The sequence below is a fragment of the Tympanuchus pallidicinctus genome, unplaced genomic scaffold (genome assembly GCF_026119805.1).
Source record: "Tympanuchus pallidicinctus isolate F22 unplaced genomic scaffold, pur_lepc_1.0 scaffold16, whole genome shotgun sequence".
In the NCBI taxonomy this organism is placed as follows: domain Eukaryota; kingdom Metazoa; phylum Chordata; class Aves; order Galliformes; family Phasianidae; genus Tympanuchus; species Tympanuchus pallidicinctus.
The window spans coordinates 22124352-22149569 of record NW_026294679.1 but is presented as its reverse complement, the minus strand read 5'-3'; the positions used below and the strand labels follow the sequence as shown (position 1 = coordinate 22149569).

The following is a 25218-nucleotide window of genomic DNA, read 5'->3' as shown; positions in this document are numbered from 1 at the left end:
AGCTATAGCATCAAGTCTTTGCATAGCTGCTTGCACAGTTTGAACCTGATGTTGTTTTCTTAAGATGGTTAAATTTGTCTGTTACTGAATTTTCATCTCATTATGAATACATTCAAGATTTGTTGTTTATGGTATCAGTCTTGGACATCACTATCTGGCTAGACTGAATATATGAAACAGTTTGTATGAATTCAAAGCATTGGCCAATAAAACACAAATCTGTTTCAGGCTTTTCTTCACACTGAGACAACTAAATGTCTTCTGGGTAGTATAAGAGATCTATGATGTGCTGAAATAGATTACATTTATGTGGACTTTAGGACTGTCTTGTATTGCCCAACTTGTGTAAAAGGACTGACTATAAGAATGTGAATGAAGGAATAAGGATATTCTGTATCCTAAGTTTGCTGGTAGTAATAAAAAGCTATTTATAAAATGTTATATGAAATGTTTTTTATGTAGTTAAAAGAATCTGTAACTAAGTTATTGTAGTGACGCTATATACTGTATGCAGTGCAACTTTGAAAGGGAATGGAAGAGGTCTTTGTGGGTTTTTCATGCTTTTATACTTCTTTTTGACTTTTGTGCTATATTTGTTTTCTTATATGAGTGTTCTACTTGTCAATTGCAAATTCCAAGTCACAATTTATTATCTTTTTCACATGACTAATGATTATTTATAGTGTTCAGTGGCAAAAGCTAGCTTTTTGATATCCTAATAATGCTTTGTCAGTACAAAATGTACATTCTAATCTCTGGGAATTAAGATTTTTTTATTAATATTGATCCAAAGGTCAAAATACAGTCAGGCTCCAACCCTTTTATTCTTGGTGTACCATGTATAAGCAGAAGTCTGGATGACTCCCTCAGTTGCAAAAGAATATTATTTTGTTCAGGAAAAAAACCACACATCCCAGAAATACAAAGGCTTATTAAAATAGGTATTTCTGAATTAAATGTATCCTAAACAAATGTGTGATGATGCCTAGATAGCATCTTTAAATGGTTGTTTTTTTGTCACCTATCCTCCCCACAGAATATAAGCAATTTGCTTGGCCTTTCCCCATATCATATAATACAGATTAAAAAAAAGTTTGTTCTGTTGATCAATTTTTATTTTTATTTTTATTTTTATTTTTATTTTTATTTTTATTTTTATTTTTTTTTTAGGAAAACCAATTTAAACGAAAATTTAAAGAAATGTGATCAATTACAACTTATTTCTAAACAGCAGCATTTAGTGATTCTGGCAGGCAGTTTGAGTACTGTAGAAGAGTGTGCTTCATTTGATTTTAAAAACACTGCTTACCAAAGTAAGATACATTTTTAACGCTACCGTTCTGTTTTACTTCATTCTTGTTTCCCTACTATATGCATTACTAGTTGCCTTTCATTTGGTATTTACTAAAATCTTAAGGTACAATCCTGTGCAATTTGTGTGGGTTTGATTCTTACTCATTCCAATCCAAATGGAAAATGCATGTGGTAGGTGGAAACATAAGGGTATGACAGATAACAGAAATATAGTTCTAGTATTCAGTCAGCTATTAGACCTTGACAAATTTTATTTTGGACTATTAGTATGTAATCACATTGTGATATTAAGTAAAAGGCTTAGGTAGGTAGGTATTGTCTCTAATAGTGATGTTGATTTGATAAGATTGTCTCAAATTGACAGTTTTTCTGTTGTACAATAATAACTGACAAGTTGTTATGTCCTTGCTGCAGAAGACTACCAGATGCTTGCCTTCAAAGACTGTGAAACATTAAGCATAGTTTATTATGAATTTGTGTCTTCTTCCCTCCCCTCACATGTGCCCCAAATTCTACTATTTCCAAAGGCACCCTTCATTTGCTACATATGTTAGTAGCAGTTAACTTCCTTTAACTCATCAGATATCTGAACAGCAGGATTTAAGTAATTGAAACAGTCTGCACAGCTTAGGGAGTATCTAGTTTATATAGTCAAGTGTTAGGAAAGAAGACTCTCCTATTAATACTTATCAAAACTAGTATAATGCTATTAAAATTGTGTGCTAGAAGGGCTACCAAGACCTGCAGTCACTGTTAGTGGGACCTAAATCCATCACTGTTCCAAGTAGTTCCATTCTGAATACCCCGTGATGCCTTTCACTATGTAGACTCTGTTGAGTTAATCATAACATGAACCAGTACTTTTTGGGATGCTCCTATTTGTTTATTCACACCATGGAGGGACTAGCCCTGTTTGTATGGGTGGATACATCTCCAAGTATGGGGGAGGAAAGGAGAACGTATCAGGATTTTCTTTCATAAGATCCATTTTCTTGTTATACTTACTGGTGTTGTATTGCTGTGTGTCTTTTTCTAAGTGTTCTTTTCTTCTCAAATCTTCTCCATCTTTCAGATATCTGTTCCGTAATAGGTCTTTTCTGAGAATCCCTGTGGCTCCTAGGCCTAGGTTCTCATCACTAAGGAGTTTGAGGTTGGCCTGATATAAGGTTGTCCTTCGCAAGCAGTATTGCGCACTTTGTGCTATTTTACGTTTGGATAATTGCCCTGAGGAGAATTTGCATGGTAATTGTAATGATACCATGCAAACTGCTGTCTTAATGGCTTGAGTTTGCAACTGCTTAATTTTCATTACTAATTTATGTTTCCCTGCATACAAATATGAAATCTGATATTGTGCATTGTTTTTCTTTGATTTGTCTCATCATTTATGATATTTATTTTCATGGCCAGTAAAGACTCCCAGCATTTATAATAGTCACATACCTTTCTGGAATATGGTTTGTAAATTACATGTTATATACTGTAGCTAAACTACTTTTATATAGTATGGATCTGGAAATTCATTTCCTACCAACTTCCCCACCATACTATTTGTAATTCATATTTACCGTAACGCTTTATAGCAGTTGTGTAATCGGTATACATTTAATTCTGCCACTGTACATTGCATGGTGTTAAAGGAATGCGTTTACAGCAGTTGACAGTAATTTTTTTTTAAGTAACTGTTTAAACATATTTTTTATTGCAACTTAGATAGCCATAAAGTGTGTCATATAAAAATGACTTCGTTATGGTTTAAGTGCGATTTTGTTCAAATCAGTTTTAACCTTCTCCTCTAAAAGGCCCTACATGGAAGAGCCACGTCATGTTAAAGTGCAGAAGGGTTCTGAGCCACTAGGAATTTCCATTGTGAGTGGAGAAAATGGTGGAATATTTGTCTCTAAAGTAACAGGTGGGAGTATTGCACATCAAGCTGGACTTGAGTACGGTGATCAGTTACTAGAGGTAATTGTTTGCTTACTATTCTTATGACTTTTAATCTGTTCGTACAAGTCCTGAAACAACTACCTTCTTCAAAAGAACGCCTTGTGAAAGCTTGTGTGTTGTGAGAAGTGGCAGAGTTATTCTGTATTGTGGTAGTCCAGTAAGTGTGATTGTTAGTGGCTGTTTGTTAGGCATCAGTATAAAATGTCTTGATGGTAGATCTGCGTGCATCTTTTATAGTTGTTATATGTCAATTTTAAACTAGCTAGTTTAGGTACTTAAACAGCGTAGTCCCAAAGTCATACTCTCCGGGATAAGATGAGTAAATACAGTTAGCTTGTACTACTATTTCGTGCTACTATTGTTTGGTTATATCCATACCTGGGATAAGCTTGTTTAAAAAATAATCAGTTAGATCAGCTGCATTAAGATTCTGATCTGAAGCACTAAATAAATATATGGAAGACGATTTTACAATGTACAAAGAGTTTTACAATGTGTAAAGAGTTGCTTTGCAAATGCATGTGTGAATGACTGAAAATGGACCTGAATTGATTATGGATATAAATTTATATTTAAGTCTTGTTTTTTTTTTTCTGATCAATAGTCTGAACCAATCTGCATGTAATCAGTTATAGCAAATCATAACACAGTACAGAATATTTATGTCTTTCAGTAGTAAAAGGATTTTAAACTCATGCTTGGGATGCCAAATAATAAAGTTAGTGAATCCTTCCAAGGAGTTCAGACACTTAAGAATCATTGCAGGACATCTATTGTCCTATTTACACCTGTTGAAATAAGTCAACATTTAAATGTTGAATTGACTAGGAGATTGAAAGAATGATTTTACTAGTTTCCATTTGAAAATTTGACAACTTCTTGTTTGTTTCTTCTGTAGTTTAATGGAATAAATTTGAGAAATGCTACAGAGCAACAGGCTCGATTAATCATTGGACAACAGTGTGACACAATTACTATTCTGGCTCAGTATAACCCTCACATGTATCAGCTTGGCAATCATTCACGATCAAGGTAAGAGTGGCTAGACTCAAAATAACACTTACATGTTCTTTTTTATTTCAGTATAGTTAATTTAACCAAAATTAAAAATGACTTCCTAGGATTAGGAGACTGTGGTACTTCAAACCATTTTTTTTTTTAATAGTTGAGAAGTTTGGAAAGTTTCCCAAAATTAGACAAAGTGTATGATTTAGTGAAATATCTATCCCATTTAGATGCATGATCAAACCTCAAGATTGAGCTTTATTTTTCTCTTGGATTTATGGATAATGTAGATTATTTGACATATTAAAAAGTTTGTTTGCATCAAAAATATTTGACATTGGTGAAACGCTAGCCACTAGCCTTTCATTCTCTTTTCCTATTAGTTCTCGCCTAGAACCTGTGAGTAATCATTCCACCCCTCAAGGCAGTGGAGCTGCAACTCCTGACAATCATTCCATAATCGATACTGTGAGTGAACAGGATGAAGGAACAATGACACCCCCATCCAAACAAACCACACCGACCACAAGTCCCCGAAATTCCTTTAGGTACAGAACAATTTTTGCCTGAATGAAGAAAATAAGTATTGTCAGAATAGATGTAAAAAGTAGTTTTGTATACATTGTGGACCGATTGAAATAAGTTAGCAGACAAACTAACTGGGCTCAAGGTAAAACTGCATGATTTCAGTCTGTATTTGAAAGATTGAGTCTGCAAGGAGTGGAGGAACTGTAATATGAGACTGGTTTAGTTAAAAGGATCTGTAAATAACATGAAGTTTGTTTTATGACTATATCTGTACATAGCCTATTTTAAATAATAATTCCATAGATATGCATAGGTTGCTTTGAGAGTAATGCCTCCTATTTATTTCTGTGGAAGCTACAATAAATACAAAGAGCACAATAGCATTGTTCAGTACAGCAAATTGTCAGCTACAAAACACTCTGAACACAGTCACCAACATCAGCGCTGCAATTTCACCAGTGATGGACAAGAGCCTGCATGCCAAGTTTGTAAAAATCTGCCTGGCTGTCTGGAACATTGACTTGTCTTTCATGTCACTGTCACCACTGCTGAAACACACGACCCACCACCTCACTGTTCTCATATCCACTGTTTCATCTCCATAAATGTTCACAACACATCAGAGAATGTCAGTAGGTGAATTTTTTTTTTTTTTCTGCATGGAGAAATTTAACTCCACACCTCTGCTTCATTTGCATTTCCATGTCAGATGCTATTTTGTCACACTGCCCCTCTGCTGCCATCTGTTGCACAGCAACAGAATGTAACAGAATATTGTGAGAAGGTTCAACCTCTACTGCCATACCACTAACATCTGCCTCTGTTGTTGTGGAACAACATAATAAAATAGGAGACATTACTGTCAGAGCTGTCCTAGTATATTGTTCATGGCAGCTAGTTGATTGTATACTCTTCATGCAAGATTTTAAATTGAACTATATCTGTTATTTCTTCCTATCAAAAGGGGCCCTGTGGACACAAACAAAAGGACCCCTGAACCGAGAACTGTTGTTGTTAAAAAATCCCAAGTGGATCTTGGGATCCAGATATGTGGTGGAAATCTGTATGGAATATTTGTATCAGATGTAGATGATGATAGCCCAGCTAAAGGACCTGATGGACTAGTTTTGGGTGATATGATACTTGAGGTAAGTTAAGAAAACTTTACTGCATGCAGACAAAATGTCTAGGATGGTACAAAGAGGAAGTTGTACAGAGGATCTTGCTGTCTTGCAATAGGAAATGTTTTGTGAGCCTGACATGAAAACTGTGAAAATGATGCATAACCTTTATTCTGACTGCAATGTATGAAGATCTGATTATACAGACCTGGAGAACTGCCACCAAGAGCATAGGTTGCATGAGTTTGAAGGACTAATATATTCTACTTGGAATTATAAACAGCTATTCTTATCTAAATGGAAAATCTTGAATACAATTCTGTACAGACAACAAAGATAGGAGTATGGAACATACTGTGAAACAGAAGACTATTGAATTTAACACAATGAAATTCTAATCGGACTTTGGGGGAAATCATGAAATGTCTTTGACTATACTATCTTTATTTGACACAAGACTATTTCTCTGTTTGACAGGACTGTTAAGATGCTGTATATTTTTCTTTTAATAAGCTTTTCAGATACGGCTGAACATTAATGCTCTCTGTCTGTTGAGATTCTCCCATTTTGTCTCTAGTATCCAGATGTAGATCTTGCTTAGAAATTTTCTGACTTCCGTCAGGCAACCTTTTTCCCTTAAAAAAAATTATTTCCTGTTTGAATTCTGCAGTTCTCAGCTTATGCTTCCGTACTACTTAAAAGAAGTGTAAGCTGTCTCTCTTGGTTATGCCAACTACATTCAGTTTGTGTTTTGCCTTTTATCGCAACTCCTGATAGATGTTTTAAGTTACTAAATGCTATAGGTAAGTGACAAGATTTGCTTGTATGTAGGGTGTTCCATTATGAAAAACAGACTCGTTTTACATGGTTTTTCAAGCTCACCTAATTCTGTTGTCTGTTAAGATTTGTATCACGCTTAAGGGTTTTGTGTTTTTGTAGTATGGATCCATTGATATGCGAACTAAAACAGCTGAGGAAGCTTACCTCGAAATGTTGAAACCTGGAGAAAATATCAAAATAAAGACTCAATACAGAATTGAGGAATTTAATAGGATAAAAGAGCTTCCTGGAGATGGATTCTTTATCAGGTATTTGAGCATGATGTAATAACAAAGTAAAGCGGTTAGGATGATACTGACTATCACAAAAGAGATTATACATCTCTTTTGCCACCTTTTAGAAATTCAAAGTTAATAATTTATCCCAGCTAGACTCTTTGACTGTGAATACACAATTTGTAACATAGTAAGTCTGCATGTTTCATTGTAAACTTCTGTGCTCTAATCTGTTCCATTTTCTTTGAAGAAACTTGTTCTGTGTTTCAGTTGATGGAGATCAGTTGAAGAGCATATTTATGTCTTTCTTTCCAGAGCACTTTATGACCGTGTGGCAGAGGTGGAACAGGACTTAAGCTTTAAGAAGGATGACATTTTGTATGTTGATGATACTTTACCACAAGGAAACTTTGGTTGCTGGATGGCTTGGCAGCTAGATGAGAATGCTCAGAAACTGGAAAGAGGACAGATTCCTAGTAAATATATGTGAGTGATAACCATACAAGTTACTTACCTCAGTCTTCAAAATTGTCTGACAAATGATAGCTGATGTAAGACTTGCTTGCTTCTGTTAGTTCTAGGACATATTGATTCTCAGAAATCATTTTTTGGGGATGTATTTACATACATTTCTCTACCAACTCAATTATACTGTCACTGAATAATAAATGGAAAACACTCATAGCCTAATGTTGTGATAGATAATTCAAGAGCAGAAAGTGAGAGTTATAACAGCAAAAATATGCTCTAGTTCAATGGTGCAGCACTTGTTCTTGTAAAGTACCAGTGATTTTATTTTTCTGTGGATAGTGATGTTAATGGAAAACTGCATCAAACACAATTGCATAATGTTGGTAGAACAGCTCAGGGACATGGAGGAATTAACATTTTTAAATTATTACCAAAATCACATTAATTATTGCCAAGTTATATATTTTGTTTGTTAGTCCCTCTGCTTTCCTTTATATTTTCTTCTAATAGTCTCTTCTCCATGTTGTAACTCTTCTACTACAGGATGGATCAGGAATTCTATAGGAGACACAGCATGTCTGAGACTAAGGATGAGAACAGCTCTTCCAAGACATTGTCAGCAGCAGCACGAAGGTCATTTTTTAGGAGAAAGCATAAACACAAACGGAGTGGTTCCAAAGATGGAAAGGATTTGCTTGCTCTCGATACAATCAGCACAGACTCAATCCCCTTCTTGGATGGCAAGTACCTTTGTTGTACTCAAGAGGGTATCTTTTTGTTTTCAACTGTCTGCAGCAATACATTTAACAAATAACCTACCTTTCTGTATGGTATTCATATAAATGATAAATGTACACTTCTTGCAGGAGCAAAGAAAAAAAAAAAAAACCCAAAAAAACCTGTATTAAATAGTAAGCCAGATTGTCAAACTCTTTTTAAGAAAGGGTTTTTTTGGTAGTTTATTCCTAATAATTGACACTGATGTTTCATTTGCAGAGAGAGAGGGCTTTTGGTGCATTTTGATGGATTGTTTCAATCATTCTTTCCAACTACTCAATTTCTGTCCGCATCACTTAATCTAGGCAGAAATCCTGGGTACACTCAAAAATCTTCAGTTTGTTTATTGCTGTACAAAAGTTGTGTTGATTGCAACACTCCCTTCAAAGAACCTAACAAATTAAGTGACTAGTGTATATTGTTCACGATATTTAACACAAACTAGGAATTATTCCTTTTAAAAAATGGGAGGGGTTGGAATTGTGAGGTTCAGTTTTTTTTTTTTTTTTTTTTTAATGTCTTTTTTTAAGCTGTCAGGTTGGGAAAATTGCAGTAATTGATATAGTTAGCATTTTTGTATTTCTGACGGCCCTTCTCTGCTGAAAAGCAGATGTGAAGTTGTTTTCACAATTACAGTTACCACATTATCTGAGGAATGCCAGGAGAATAATATCTACTTTTATAATTCTTTTTTTGGTGTAGATTCTGCAAGTCTGGCGTATCAGCGTGTACAGAAAGTGGACTGTACCTCTCCTAGACCCGTGCTTATTCTAGGACCATTACTTGATGCTGTGAAAGACATGTTGGTCAAAGAATCCCCAGGAAAATTTTGCAGATGTCCTCTTGGTAAGTATGGGAATATAACTAATTTCTTCTGTGTTAGATGGTAACATCTGTATGTGAATTAAATGGTAGCACAAAGGCAGAAAAAAGGAATATCTTCATTTACAGGCTACTCTGTTAGTCTTGTTCTGTGCCTAAAAAATAGGAATGAGCGGTGATTCTCTTCTGATTCCATGTAACAGAGGTTATGAAAGCTTCCCAACAAGCCATTGAGAGAGGTGTGAAGGATTGCCTATTTATAGATTATAAACGGAGGAGTGGACATTTTGATGTGACAACTGTTGCTTCAATAAAGGAGATAACAGAAAAGGTGAGTCACTATTAATGCTGTAGTTCTTGGTAAGATTTGCATTATATAGTCATTCTAAGGAGCAGGGAAAGTGGAAATTTTGTCTTGGCATTGTCCAGCAAATTCTTCCCCAGGCCACTGAATAAAATAATTTAAAAAAAAAGTTATTATTGTAACTACTTAAATACAGTTTCATGTTAGTCCATCTTTGTAGAAATCACAGAATGACCTGGGTTGGAAGGATCATGAATCACCAACCCCCATGCAACAGGCAGGGCCACCAATCTCCCCATTTATTACAAGACCAAGTTGTCCAGGGCCCCATCCAACCTGGCTTTGAACACTTCTAGGGACGTGGCATCCACAACCTCTCTGGGCAGCCTGTTCCAGCACCTCACCAATCTCATAGTAAAGAGCTTCCCCCTGACATCCAACCTTAATCTTCCCTCCCTCAACTTAAAACCATTTCCCCTTGTCCTGCTGTTATCAACCCTTTCAAAGAGTTGATTCCCTCCTATTTGTAGGCTCCCTTTAGTTTCTGAAAAGCTGCAATGAGGTCATGTTGCAGCTTTCTTTTCTCCAGGCTGAACAAGCCCAGCTCCCTCAGCTTATCCTCGTAGGGGAGGTACTTCAGTCCTCTGATCATCTTTGTGGCCCTCCCTCCTCTGGACCCGCTCTAACAACTCCCAGTCTGTCTTGTACTGGGGGCTCCAGACCTGGACACAGTACTCCATATGGGGCCTCACAAGAGCAGAGAGGAACAATCACCTTCCTGTTGGCTCATGTTAAGTTTTTCATCCATCAGGACTCACGGGTCCTTCCCTGCAGGGCTGCTCTCAAGGGCTGCTCCTTCCAGTCTGTATAAATGCCTGGATTCCTCCAGCCCAAGTGCAAAACTCTGCACTTTGCTGTGTTGAACCTCATCAGGTTCACTCGGGCCCACCTTTCAAGTCTGTTGAGTCCCTCTGAATGGCACCCTTCCTTCCACTGTGTCAACTGCATCACTCAGCTTGGTGTCATCAGCAAACTTGCTGAGGGTGCACTTGATTCCGTCTTGTAATGTGCATGTTCTTTTGCAGTGTTATTATACAAAGTTTGAAATAATTTTTTTTTTTAGAGTCTGTAGGTTTTGCCTCCCTATAAAATGACAGTTTAGTTGCTTGTTTCGCTTTTTTAAGCAGTTTGACTTAATGCAGTCATATCTATCTTGTGAACATAATGATCCTGGCAACAGGTTAATTAACAGATGTTAATAAAAATCTATTCATTGTTTATGGTTTTCTGTCAAACTATACAGTCTTATTACTTTAAGTCTTGTTTGTTTATGATTTCTGAAAGAGCAAATGAATTTATTTAAATTTGGAAAAAAAAAGCATTATATTTATCTCAACCTGAGATGAGATTTTTATTTCATTAATACTTCAAATACTTGGATTTCTGTTGATGTATGTTTTTTGTAAATGCAACTTCTTGCAGTTTTTCTTATGGGTACAAATTGCTCAGTAGCTGCTAAATGTTAAACATGTTGTGAAAGTGTTAGGTTGCTGTGATTTAAGTAAAGGAAGAAGTGGGGGATTTGTAGGTGTGCTTGTGCTCTCTAACTGAAAGAATGTTTTTCCTTTACATTTAATCTTAGGATTGTCATTGTCTGCTTGACATCGCTCCTCATGCCATCGAACGGCTCCACAGTGTTCATATCTACCCTATTGTAATTTTTATTCGCTACAAAAATGCTAAACAAATCAAGTAAGTCTGTGAGGGATGTAGTTCTGTGACGTTTATTTTAACAAAGTAATTCTGAGTCTTTGTTATTTCTTTCATCCTAGTTATCTTAACTGTATATCAAATGCAGAAATTAATCCTCACGAAAGCCACCTGTGAAGCACATGATCTTGATTTTATTTTGATTGCATTACAATTAAGTGAATCATTCGGAAATCAAACAACATATAACAAACTCTGTGTACTTAAGGAGGTATTCAGGTTCTCAGTCACACCACTGTGTAAGCCATAAGATAGATATGATTGTGATTCATGATAATATTGGGGATTAAATGAAGAGCTTCATCCTTCTCAGTGGGGCCAAGTGTGAGAATGCACTGAGTTTCCTCTCTTACAATTTGGACAACTGATCCTTAACCTTGACTTTACCACCTTTGTTCTCCAGTAAAAGCAGCAATGGAAATCAGCCTTTTCCATAGAGCGAATGTATTGTGGTCTTGTCAGGCAGTGCTCCTTAAGTTATTGGGAATTTCTTTTTTAAATATAGTCAGGAACAGAATCTGGAAGTTAAAAACCCCGGTCTTTCCACTGATATTTTAGGAAGCATTTCTACCTTTTGATAGAAGTGGGAAAAGTGACGTAATCTCCCTACATAAGTATTAAGAAGTAATTTTGTTTTACTTCTACTGTCTTCATTTTGAAAGTTGAAGACTAATATTCTTGATCTTTCGGTAAATATGAGGACTGTTTAATAAAGAAGATAAGTATTGCCATTTTCAAATATGAGCAAGACAAAGTTTTGTCGTGTATTTCATTAGGATTGTGGAATGATATGGAATGATAAATGAAGCTGTCATATCATGATATCTTGAGCCTGTTTGAAAATGGAGTATTGAGCATCAAAGCTATTTATTTGTTTTTTAAGTGTCGGGAAGCAAAGCTTTCTAACAGCTTTCAAGTAAGATGAACTGGAACTTGCCTCTGCCTGTTCTGGGCAGCTAAGGTCTTTCTGAAAAACTTTTTTTGTTTACCACAACTTCTGTCAGCATTCTGTGTATTTATTTTTTTTTCTTCCCACCTCCAGATTGCATAATTTCACAATCCCTCACAGCACTGAAGCTAACTAAGTTGTAATTATTTTTATTTATAAAACAAATTTTGCCTTATTTCTTGCTTTTATAAAGAACAATAGTTATTTTGGGTCAGTGCATATCTATATGACTTTACTAGTTGATTATAAATTTTGCCTCCTTTTACAGAATCCCCTACTGGGAAATCAAAGCCTTATTCAAAGAAAAGTACTACAAGCTTTGATCTAAATGAAGATTTTTTTGCCACTTCTCCTTATGTTTTTTCTTATTTTATTCACAAGTTTGTATAACACTGACCTCATTGATGTGTCTTATATAAGCTGAGAGAGAAATAGGTACAAATGAGGAGAATATTCTCTTACGTTCCATTAGCACAGTGCTCTTTATTTTAGGCCCTTTAAATGAGCAGGGCCATGGTTCTAATTCTGGGTATAGAGCACTAGTGTTCTTTCTCCTTCAGCTTGTACCCAATTTCTGAGATGTAAGGAAGACTCTTGCTCTTTTACAGCAAATAGAAATCTGTAGAACAGAAATGATTCTCATGCCTATGTCAGTACTGCTGAGCCACAGTAGATGGCAGTCTGTTCACAGCATTATGGTTGCAAATTAATTGGTTCCTCACATTCACCAAACTAAAGGCAATTATGTATTTCAAGTCAAATTAAAAAAAAAGATAATAATCTTTTTCTTTCTATCTCTTTGTTCCTGTTTTCTTTTTTTGCAGAGAGCAAAAAGACCCGATCTTCCTGAGGGACAAAGTTACACAAAAACATTCCAAAGAACAGTTTGAGACAGCTCAAAAAATAGAACAAGAGTATAGCAAGTACTTTACAGGTTAGTATCTAATCAGCGTTTCACTGGAAATACTGTGGCAATTTATTCACTTTATACTGTAATTTGAAATATGTTGTTTGATTCAAGGGGTTAGTTGGTTGGCTGTTATTTTTTCATTCTACTTCCATACTTGGCAACCTCATGCTCTGGGAGAGAAAATCTCTAGATACAAGTGCTGTCCTTTGCTTTTACGTGTTTTGATTTTTAGGAGATTATGAATTTTGTATTTGAAGGAGAATCTGAGAATATTTTATTACAAGCCCAGACTACCAAAACTACAGCGAAGATAATTTAATAATTATATTACATTACACAAATATACAATTATATTATTCCTTATATTACATATAAGGAATAATTTGTTCTGTAGTTATGTTAAAAGAAAAACAAACTAATGAACAAAAATTGCATTGTAATTTAAAGTAATTTAAATTTAATTTAAAAGTGCATTGTAATTTAAAGTAAAAAACATCAGAGGCCTTTTTAACACTTTTAGATTTGTAACTCAAATCTTGGACTGCAGCTAATATTTTCCCAGGGAAATGCTGCTGTGTTCATAAATTGCCTGTACTTGTTTCAGAGTATACTTTCTTATGGTTCTATATGCATTCAAGAGAGTAACGGTGAAATCCTATCCATTTTAACGTGAATGGCAACACAACTTCAAATGAAGAAAAAAAAGTAACAGCACCCAAACCAAACAGAACCCAACCTCAGGCTCTCAAAACAATGGGATTCTTTCAGAATTATTTTGAAATATACCTGCCAAGCGCAGAGGAGTGGAAGGTGAAGGATACATTTTAGTATGGAGCTGTCATGGTGTATCCTAAGACAAATATTAATCTAAATGATGTTCATGCACTATCTTCTGCTAATTGTTAAGGCATTTGTTGTATTATAATCTCCCTCTGATAGTGAAAGTGGACTCACTTAAACAAGGTGCTTCATGTGCCTTCTCACGTGGCTTGTGGGAGGGCCTCCCTCTGTTAGTGTTAATATAGCAGTCTCCAGCTGTCATCAGCTTTTCCAGATGATGGTAGTCAGATAGGATTGCTGTTCAAACTGCACTGATGTGTAAGCTTGTTGAAATCATAACTTGGTGTATAAGATAAGGCTGTAGTTAAGCATATTAGGTCTAGTAGCTTCCTCATGAAGCTGTATGGGATACTCTGCAACTTAAACTCTGTGACTACTTTAAGTGCTGCCTTTTTTTTTTTTTTTGCTTATGAATCATTTGAACTGGCTTTGTTTCATGTACCAAATTATAAGCACTACTTGTAATCTAAGTTGTTCCTAAATGCCATTAATCACCTTTCATAGGCTTTGTTCTTTTCTGCATTCTGTATCCAAATTTATATGACATCAGTACCTGCAGTGTATACTGCAGAGTTACTTACATTTTTTACACAAATTAAATTCTGTCTTCTCAGAACTGGAAACTACATCTCAAGCTTTATAGACTTCTGTATGCTTTCAGCATTAGTGTTAGGCCAGATGTTTAATTGATGTATTTCTTAAGTCACTAAGTTTCTCACTTTTTAAGTCTTAAGGGTTCCACATTTTCCCCTTCTGTGTCAGTGTTGGCCTTTTACTTCTTATATAATGCTAAAGATACCAGTTATAAGTAGTAAGGGCAGAATGCAGGGTGTTCTTTGTTTACCTCTTGTGTCAGTCTTCAGGGAATTGCTTGCTATTGGTTGTATGTTATTAGAGTATAATTGCTAGTAAGAGTTGAGGTAGCAACCACAGCTGTTTTATTTTGCGTTCTGTAAGCTGCCTCTTAATTTGTTTCTAATATTTGCAAATAGTACCTAGTTGCTACAGCTATAGTCTCTATGTATATTACCACATAAATTCAAAACCTGTAGCACTACGTGCTGAACAGAGAAGGCTTATTATATTGTATGTTCTGACCATTTTTAGACTTAAACTGCCACCTGATGCCTCTGAAAATAGTATATGGAAGACTAACAAAACAGTTGTCTTAGTTAATTATACCCATCAATTCTACTGCTTCCCTGGGCTATTTCAACAGCTAGCAGAAGGGACTGTATACTGACATTTGACTCCTTGCTGTGTTTATTCTTCTCCCTGTTATAATACTCATGCATCTGGAAAATATTGAATTGAGTAAATTAATTCTGATCTGTTGATAAACATCATAAAAATGCCCAAGACTGCTCTTTGTACTTAGTCATAACTGTTTGTTTCAACCTAATTTTTTTTTTTGGGGGGGGGTGCGGGGGAAATCTTTTTCTCTAGGCATTGTCCAGGGAGGAGCCCTTTCAAGCATTTGCACTCAGATTATGACAACTGTCGATCAAGAACAAAACAAAGTCCTGTGGATCCCAGCTGGCCCACTGTAGATTTATTTTTGCTGTGAAACTGCTTTGCAGGTGTAAATAACCAACTGACTTTCTATTCAATGGACTCTGCCCGTTTCTGTCTTTATAAAGATGTAAGTAAGTGATTCCTGTTTCATGAAGGGGAACGATAACACTGAACACAAGAAGAACCAACAAGGCATTTGGGAAGGGTAGATCACTTCACCGAGCTTGTCTCTTCTGCTATACATGTGACAGGTTGGCATGTGGGTTACAACCTGTGTGGACTTGTCCATAAATAATGAATTTAGCAATGCTGCAAAACCCTGTAGAACAACAAGTTTACAAAAACCTTTTCAAAAGTATTTGGTTGTTGCTGTTTACTTGAATGTCTTTTTTGTTGTTTTTGTTTTATTTTATAACTCTGTGTCCTTTCACAAAATGAGGTAACTCTCCAAAACAGAGTGAAATTCTGAATATGAGTGAATGGTTTATGCACATGACTCTTACCTGCAGTTTTTACCATTTCTAAGCACATTGACTTGACAACCAGATAATACAGGATTTTATTGGTACGTCTTGGGAGTAAGTTCAGAAGGAAGTACACTCTTTTACAGGGCAGACCACTGTTTGTATTATGTCAACACTTGTCTGTCAAAGACATTGTTTCTTGTCTTATGCATGAATCTGATATTTAAATGTCATAATATAACTGAACAATCCAAACTTATTGTGTGTTGAGAAATAACAATTTTTGGTTGTTGGGCCTGGATAAATACAGGTGGGCAAGAGTCGTAAGCTAGGCCTAGCATGCTGTGTTCTGTCACTTTCAGATACTGTAAATATGGAAAGCTTACGTTGGTGCAATTTTGCAGGGTAATTCTGAAGCTTTGTATTTCAGTGTGTAGCATTCACATAGTTTTTTATTTAAGAGCAGCCACAGGTTTAGGGCTTTGATTAAAAGCCTGTAGAAAGGTACTGAATTGTTAATGTTTTCACTGTAAAAAGTAAGTGATTGTTTAGTTTTGATTGCAATACTTACTTATTGTACCAAACTCCATTGTATCAGTTTCCTTTTTGTTTGTTTGTTTGTGGTTTTGTTTTTTTTTTGTTTTTTTTTTTGCGCACTTCTGACTCTGTGTTCCTAACACAGATTTTTTACCTGTCTCTTCTGTCTCTTGTGCCATGTTTTTTGGGTACTGTATTTTAATTGTTTTTAAAATATAATTTCAGTAGAACTGCTTTTCAGTCGTTGTTCCTAACATTTCATTATGTAGGGGTTTCTAGTTTTACACTACAACCTACAGTTTTGTTTGCAGCTTGTTTAAATGAAAAAGGGATTCTTCTTGCACAGGTCTTCAAAGAAACATTTGGTCCTAAATTTAAATTCCATTTTGTGGATGCTATTTTATAGTTCAAAGTACTATATATAGTTACATGCTATATAGAGAGAGTATTTTTGAACTGTAATACATACAAAACATATATATATATACAGTATTATTTTATTTACTATTCTACTATATTGTTGTAATACTGTGTGTATATATATAAATGAAATAGACGATGGTATGCATGTATTTGTCATGGTGAGGGACAGCAGTTATTTTTCAGTTATTTCATTTTTGTTTCTTTGTTTTTTAAAGTTTGAGGTCAGAGTAGACTTCAGTGGTACAACTGAAACAGACAGGTACTGTTCTGATATGATTTTTCTGTACTAAAATAAAAATGTCACTTTGTATCAAAAAAAAAAGTTAAAGAAACTGATTACTAAATAAAGGTCAATTTCTATAACTTGATTTAGTTGAGTCTCAAAATACATTTTATTTTTTGCCTAAAGTTATATATAAGTTTAAGTGTCCTTCTTGAAAGAAACAAATTTTGGTTTAGTGTTTTTGCCCAGCCTTGTGTACTTAAATGCCAAAGACTTTTAAAAACTGCTGGAGGCAAGAAAGGAGATTTTGTTAGCGTATTTTTAACTTTCTGTGGCCAAGTGCTATGTAAGGATTTCAAACGGATATTTTGTTTCCTATTTGCTTCCTGCAAATGCAGGATTTAATGGGAGAATGAATATATCACTGTTACTTTCAAGACTTGTATCCCTGAGAATTCCTACCTGAATTTCAGGTAAAATCTGAATGGTGAAGCAATTATTAATGGTTAAAATGTATGTAGAATTTCATGTGTCAGTCTTTATGCTTCTGATACACCAACCTATTCTGTTAATAGTTATCTTAAATTCAGGAAAAGTTATTATTGTACATTTTTCTGCTTCATCAGTTGCTTTATTCTCAAATGCTAAATGATCAGCTTGAGCAGGAACCAGACTGGAAGATGGTCAGCAACCTGAGTACCTACAACTGGCCTTTGGTTGTGAGACAGGACATGCTCCTTCTCTGCATTTCTTCAGGAAACAAACAAAAAAACAAAAACACTCCCTCCAAAAAACAGCTGCCAGCAAAACCACTCTGGCACCACCTTCAAACAGAATACAAATTAAATGAGGATAGGCAGGTTTTGGCAGGTCAGTCAGTAAAAGCCATGCCATGCATGCCTACTGATCACAAGGAAGTAGAGTTGAAGGCTTGGTTAAACATGAGTAAGATTCCTTTATCTCTCATTAAGTTATCTGACACACTATTTGATTTTATAATGCTATATGGTGGACCTAGATTTGAACATTGTTTTCAAAATAAGAACTTTATCGAGGTGTTTAAATAAGAATATAGCTCTGTGCCTGTTTTGACATTGCCTTAAAGGTAATGTGGTTAGAGAACAAAATCTGCAGTATGTCCCCTTCTGCTTGTAAATTTTTACTTTATTTCCCATAGCTAAACTGCGGCATAAAATGGCTGAATACAATCCATCTCACCTGTATCATATGTTGTTAATATATTGACAAGTATTTTTCTGCTTGCTTACAGGCCTCTGCATTGCAAACTGTGATCAGAATAGTAGGGCAAGGGTTTGCTAGACATGAACTTAGTCTGGCAGCTGCCAACCCTTCTACATCAGACGTGGGTGCTTTTCCAGTCTCTGATACATTTGTTTCATGATCCTTTTCAGCAGATGCCAGTCATTGTGCTCAACAGTCTTGACCAGCTTTCCGAGATGCATCTCAGAGGGATGTATTCGTGGCTTAAGTTCAGTCTTCTGATCTTTTCCAGAATTATGTTTAAGGCTGCATGTAATCTCTTAAGATTTCATTTCCATTTCACAATAGACAGTTTCTTTTGAAACACGCTGACAGTGGAAAAAATGTGCACTGGTTTGGAAACGAAAGAGATTGCTGTGAAATATAGAAATATCCAGCAGGGCAGACTTTGGTGTTTTTGAATGCCTGGTGAAGGTCCCAGGCAGGAACTCAGCAGTACAAAAATGGTGCTTGGTCTCTTCTTGAAAATTTTCTTACATGTCAATGTAAAGTTTGGGGTTTATTTAATCACTTGATCGCTTTTAAAGAGAGGTATTTTTGTTTATTTTTTTTTTCCGTTGGCCTCTGGTCTCTGCTGTTTTACTTTAAAAATGCCTCTGTGTTTTTCTCTAAAAAAAAAAAAGAAGTACATTTCTGATGAACATGCAAATGTTTAACTTTTCAAGTTATATTCTTTTTCTTTTAGTATTCAAAGAGATGCTTTTAGTAGCACAACCTGAATCCACAACCAGGTGAATAGGAGATTCTGTCACATCAGTGTAAACGTGCTAGCTTAACCTGGGATTGTTCTGCACTGTTTTAACAGACAGTTCCTTACAAGCTTTCAGAAGAGTGGTTTTTAATTTCTTACATAACAAATAATTTTAGATTAGCTTAACAACTTGAAATTTAAATATTATCTTAATTTTTGTTTTGTTTTTAGATACAATGTGCATAAAAAGCATGTTGCAAATTAAAAAACCCAAATTCTATTCTAAGTACTGAAAGTTATTTTGTAGCCCTTTCAGTACTGAAAATGTTTTATATTTTATATCCATTGCATATGGTAATTTTGTTTAATAACAGCAAGAAAGATACATTTAAGGTTCTTTGATTTTAGTGAATCTCATTCAGTTATGAGTTTGTGATTTAATTTTGCTCAACATCATGTGTCTCTTATAGAAGCAATAAGTTTTTTGTTGTTTGTTTTTTTCCTGTGTGTGAAGTGTGGAATTATTTAATGTGAACTTTTTTTTTTTAAATGAAAGATTTCCCCCAAGAAATGTAGAAGGGGAAGAGGCAGATTTCTTCACATCATTTTAAAAATCAAATCACCAATATCTTTATACTTTGTAGCCTGGTCATTTCACATTACAATGAATTATCTGTCATTGCTATGTTTTACTACCAGAACATTATGTTCTGTGTGTGTTGACTAGGTTATTTTCTGTGCCCAGCATCTTGAAATAACATCAGTTGCTGTGAACATTCTCAGAAGTACTCTGTCTTGATTTATGACTGTTTCCTTCACTCATTCACTGTATAGAGGGAATCTCTAAGGATTAGCATACTACCTCCAGTAAGCAAATAAAAAACAATGCCAAAACACAAACAAAAAAGCCCTACTACCTAAATGTCAGCACTGGCTTTTCATAACATTTTGTCTCCTTCCTGGCTTCCAAAAGATCTCTTTAAAGTTCTGAAAACAAGTACAGTGAACCCTTAACTTAATCCAGGTACATACTGCATTTCTTACAAAAAACAAACAAACAAAAAACCGTGAATTCTGTAAGATTGAAGTCATTCAGTGCTGAACATTTTAAAATATCTCTGGTAATACTACACTGTAATATGCAATGGCTTTTTTCTTTTGAAGTCTTTTCAGTGCAAATGTGAGTGACATGTCTTATATAATCTTCCCCGTGCTCTTCCTCTGAAGGCAGGAGACAGTCAGCTTTCTTGAAGCAGTGACTTTGCTCTGCAGAGGAAGTAGCCCTTTTCCCAGAACTTCTGGTTTTGCTGCTGATTCATCTTATCTCATTAAAAATAATGCCAATCAAAATCCTCATAACTTAACTAGATTTTTCTACAAGTAGTAAAATTACTTTATTCAAATCATCTCATTGATTAATCCAGTTTAAGACAGTGTTTACAGTCAACCTGTGATAAACTTCAGTGTTTCAGTTTGAAGTTTGTCTGATATTTAGGTAGTACAAGCAGTAACAGGACTGAAAATCTCTTGTTTCAATTCTAATAAACGCAAAGGCTCTATGTATGATTTTAATCTTGTAGTCCTGTGATGACAGTTACTTTCACTGTTTTGAGAGGATGGTTTCAGTGGAATTGGTGATGTTAAGTTACCGGCTCACACGAGAGAAAAACTTGTGTTTTACTTTGAAGATATGATTTGAATGTGCTGTCAATTGCTTACACTGTTTTAGAACCAGGTAGATTTGTGATGCAAAAATAAGCAGCGCAATTTTGAAAACCCCAAATACATGGAGCAGAATTCCAGGATGGTGATGCATGCTGCAAGTCATCAACCATCCTTAAGGTTGGTCCCATAGTTACAAATGCGTGTTGCTTGTACGTAAGGTTGGCTGAGCTGTGTGACCCTGCAGAGTTTCTGGCTACAAATGTGAAGTGAATACCCCAGCTTTTATTCCCTGTCTTGTGCTGCAGTAAAAAATGTGTCTTTAATAGCTGCAATTATGGTGTGATCTTTTGAGACCTGCTGTGACTGATCCACTTTTCAATTATTTAGAATTTTTAGGGTGGTACAATGTAGTTCAGTTTGGGCCAGAGTGAGTACTTTACAGCTAGAGAATAACTCAAATGAAGCTGTAAGATCTGTTGCATGTCTTCTTCCATCTGCCCCCACCTTACATAACAGAGTTTCCCTTAGAGCCACAGAATTTGGACTCCAGGAGATGCTTGAATTCAGAAGCATGGACTGCACTGGCTTCAATCCACAGTTGTACTCCTCCATTTGATACTTCCTAATGCTTCAGTTTTTGCATGAGCTAACCCTAGCAAGATGTTTCAAGATCCTGTGCTTGGATGACTTACAGGACATGGCAACAGTTCTGTGCCTTCCAGGGCTTCATACTGTACCTTGGCTAAGCCCTTCTTGAGTCCTCTTGGTGCTTCAGAAGAGTGTGCAAATATTTTTCATTTTAGGGGAAACCTTGGCAGTTTGATGAGTTTTCCTCTTCCCAGGAGAGTGCTAAGTAGAGCAGAATGTTGTTAAAATGAGATTTCTGACTAGTAATTACAGCTGTATTTATCCTTTCTGTTATTTCTTCACTGCTGCTTGTGTATGTAGATAGATAACTTTGGCAAGTGCTCCTTGAAATTTTTCTCGGAATAGGAATGAACTTCTGGTTTATTGGAGAACACTGGTATGGGTAAATCAAAAACCAGACCCTTCTTTTATGATTGGATGCATATTCCCTTTCCCTTTGCTTTAGTCTCGCTGCTGCTGGTATGTAAGTGTGTTTCCATGCAGCACAGCCTTTCTATTTGCACCATTTCCTTGTTTGATTCTTCACTTTTAGCAGTGCTCTCCTACTTGCTTATTTAAACTCAGAAAGATTTTTTTTTCCACTGCTGATGTAACATAATCTCTCTTCCTTACCCTTTTATCTAATGCTGAAGTATTTGAGGATATTATGCAAAGTCTGTTTCATAACGCATGCTCTGCAGTTCTGTATTAATTACTGATTTGGTTCTAGGCACTTATTATGCTCACTGTTCATGATCTTCATGAGCAGTAGCGCCTGATTCACTTGAATATGCAGCAGTCTACAATTTTGGATAATGTTTTAGCAAGGCTTCCAAGTCTGAAAGCGATACCTTACCATGTTTCCAACAGTGTCAGCACTACATTCGTAAGAGAAATGACTTGGTAAGCAACAGAAGACAACTTGAGAAAGTCCACACACCTGCCTTAGGATTTTGTCACCTCTGGTGGCTTACAGAGTATGCAAGTTTTGAATTAATTTGTACTTCCCTCTACACTGTTCTTTTTCTGTAGTAACAGTGCTGTTAACGTATGCAGAAGTATAGCTGAAATGACTTACTACAAATCAGAAATTCACAAATGTTGTTTGACTTTCAGGAGAAATAAACTGTTGTTATTCTGATTTTAACCTTTTTTGGTATAACTTAAGTTGCTACTGAAGTTACAAGAGATCAGTTTATGAGAAGAGGTCTGAAATGTTAGAATTCACCAGAATTCACATCTTGTTTCTTTCCCACCCTGCTTTTGCACTAAAGGCCAATTTTTATTGTGATCCCTCTGTATGATAACACTTTAGAAGATTTAGTCAGTACTATACAATATGATGGAAAGAAAGTATAGTGAAGTACTGTTGGATGTTAGAAGATGGGGAGTCTTTAAGATCCTTTTTAGTTTATCTGCAGTGAGGTCCACTCTGAAATAGAAATCCCCTTGTAAACAATTAAACCATAGTCTGAAAGGCATCTTCTTTCTTCCTTTCAGTAGTTTGATAGTGAAACTTCCAAATTCCCTTAGTTTTAGTACTTTGGTGTCCAAACTACGTGCATCAGTAGCACCTTAATAATTATTTGTCCTTGTTCTAGATTAATTTCTCAGCCTCGGAGTGATACTGCGCACTTTCAGCTTTTGTTTATTAAGCTAAGCAAACTTGCATTGAAGTCTCTTATAGGTTCTTCATTCCTGCTGGCTCTTCTCTTCACCTTTTATAGGTTGAATGGAATAACAGGTTTACTACCACATGAACAAATGGAAATACTGCTTTCCAGGCATTAAAGTTAACACTGGTAAAGGAACAGAGCTGCTTTCTGGCACAAAGTAATGAAATTTATTGGAGCAAGGAAAGCTTTGTTTACAGAAAGTTTCTAGCTCTGCCACAGTCTTACCTCGAGCTTTGAAACAGACTGTTACTTCACCGTTGAATTCTTAAAGGAGGTCTTTAATCCAAAGACAACTTTTCAAGGGTATCAGATGCAAACCAAATCTGTTCAGAGGATTTATCTCATTTTTCTGTTGCCTTCTGCTATTTGTCAGATGTGTTTGTTTAAATAAGGGATTGTTCTGACATAACCCATTGAATTGGTCTGCTTCATGCTGTGAAACTGTAATTCTGTAGTCATGGTTCTGTGTCCTCTATCTCAGGAAAAGTAAAAGTTGGGTCAGCTAGCTTGTCCCCTGTGGGATTTCCATTAGAATATATGAAAGATGTTCTTTTTGTTTGTTTGCTTTGTTTTGTTTAACCCTGCAAATATAGTAGACAACAAGAATACTTTCTGGAAATCAGTGGTACTTCAGAGAGGTAAGTTGTTGATTTGTAGTTTCGTGGTTAAAGTGAAACAAAACTGCCAGACTGTTTAGGATGAGGCTGATGGATTATGTACACATACAGTGTTCTGGTTTTCAGTATAGCCTTGTTTAAGTATTTCTGTAACTACCTTAAAAAGCTGTTTTGAGTCTGAAAGTTCTAATTGGAAAAAGTAAATGAAATTTTTGAAGATGCTTAAAATGGAATGCTTGATTTGTTAGGTATTCAACTTCAGCAATGGGACGGCTTGTTCTATTTCATCTATCTCACAGTATGTACTCCTTTCAGGAAAATATTTTTTTCTCACAGAAAAATTAAAAATTCTCATTTTCAGTTTTCTTGGTCTTTTCCCCCCCAAAAATTCTTTTTTCCCCCAACATGATGTGATTGGGCTGGTGATTTGGGAGCATCTGGACTTGCAACATCTGGAAGAGCCTTGCAGCTTTTCCACTCTTTGCAGGGATAGAAGCCAGATACTTAATACAAAGGTGTCTCAAGCCAGCTATTCAAAATTAAGCTATACCATGTAATTACTCATCATTAAAAGTTTTGTTTGGGGATATTTAGTCTGTGTACTAGACAGAATGTATTCATTATGAAAAAATAAATCTGGTGTGTATGAGACTAAGTCTTGCTTTCCTCAGTGTGTTAATATAGCCAAAACCAAAAATACAAGAGCTGAAAAAAGACTTCTAAAAGTATTTCTTCAACAGAAACATTAATACATGAGCGGTGACTTGCATTTTATAAAATCTTGTTTTTGAATTTGAGAAGCTCTCCCTTTATGCAGACTGACAAATCAAGCAGGACATCTGGCATTCTATTTATTTTTATAGTTATGCTTCATTTTACAGCCATTTGTATTTTTTCTCCTAAGATGAGGGGTAGATGTTTAAACTGTCATCTGCAAGGTCACAAGTCTGACAACATTCTTCACTTGGTTTTTTGTGGTTGGTTATTTTTGCTTTTTGTTGTTGTTGTTGTTTTCTTGCAAGCAATGAAGAATTTCAATAATGAAAACCCAAACCAGGCAGTCACCTTTAGATTTAATAAAATAAAAAATATGCTTTCTGCGAAAATTCCTTGCTTAAGACAGAATGTGTTAGCAAGATTAGTGGTGAGAATTTGCAACCTTAGTGATGGCTCTATGTCAACAGCTTTCACACCCAGCATAAAAAACAAAGCACTGGAATCTTAAAATAGTGTATGCAGCAGTCTGTAATGCACAATCGGGGTTACAATGATGAGGGTTGTGAAGAGATTGAAAAACATTGCATGTTTTTTATTTGTAAATGCAGTATTTCTTGTGTGTAAATTCTTAACACCTAATATGGGCTACTTTGTAACAATCACTCCAAATGAACAAAGGCATACTAAGCCTTGTATGGCCATAGACCTTTAGTTGAGACAGGACAATAATAATCTAGTCTTGAAAGTATGCAAAAAGCACGAGAGAGAATCAAGCTGACTGGCTTGATGTCAAGTCATACTTATAAAAGGTATGACTTAAAATGGAAAGCCTTTGTGATGGTTTGTGCTGAGTAGCTCGATGCGCTCAGCCTGCGCAGAGTTATTTTCCAGCTATTCAAAATACACAGGCAAGAAAACCGGCTTTAAGCACAGTGTGCTGCAGATGGTTCTTTTGTTTAGTTGTTAAAT

The 25218-nt window shown here is 35.6% G+C and overlaps 2 protein-coding genes across 6 annotated transcripts in view; one reads left to right on the top strand and one right to left on the bottom strand.

The window, feature by feature from the left end:
- Nucleotides 1–17120, top strand: part of DLG5 (discs large MAGUK scaffold protein 5) — a 99280-nt gene extending 82160 nt beyond the window's left edge. Inside the window, exons 22-33 of the mRNA XM_052676800.1 lie at nucleotides 3117–3279; nucleotides 4160–4293; nucleotides 4650–4814; nucleotides 5759–5942; nucleotides 6855–7003; nucleotides 7286–7456; nucleotides 7985–8181; nucleotides 8921–9064; nucleotides 9244–9371; nucleotides 10987–11096; nucleotides 12888–12997; nucleotides 15260–17120. Coding sequence (XP_052532760.1) covers nucleotides 3117–3279; nucleotides 4160–4293; nucleotides 4650–4814; nucleotides 5759–5942; nucleotides 6855–7003; nucleotides 7286–7456; nucleotides 7985–8181; nucleotides 8921–9064; nucleotides 9244–9371; nucleotides 10987–11096; nucleotides 12888–12997; nucleotides 15260–15363 — 1759 coding nt within the window. The 3' untranslated portion in view covers nucleotides 15364–17120. The remainder of the gene's footprint in view (nucleotides 1–3116; nucleotides 3280–4159; nucleotides 4294–4649; nucleotides 4815–5758; nucleotides 5943–6854; nucleotides 7004–7285; nucleotides 7457–7984; nucleotides 8182–8920; nucleotides 9065–9243; nucleotides 9372–10986; nucleotides 11097–12887; nucleotides 12998–15259) is intronic.
- RPS24 (ribosomal protein S24) overlaps nucleotides 1–25218 on the bottom strand; it is a 773435-nt gene that overhangs the window by 140719 nt on the left and 607498 nt on the right. The window lies entirely within an intron of this gene.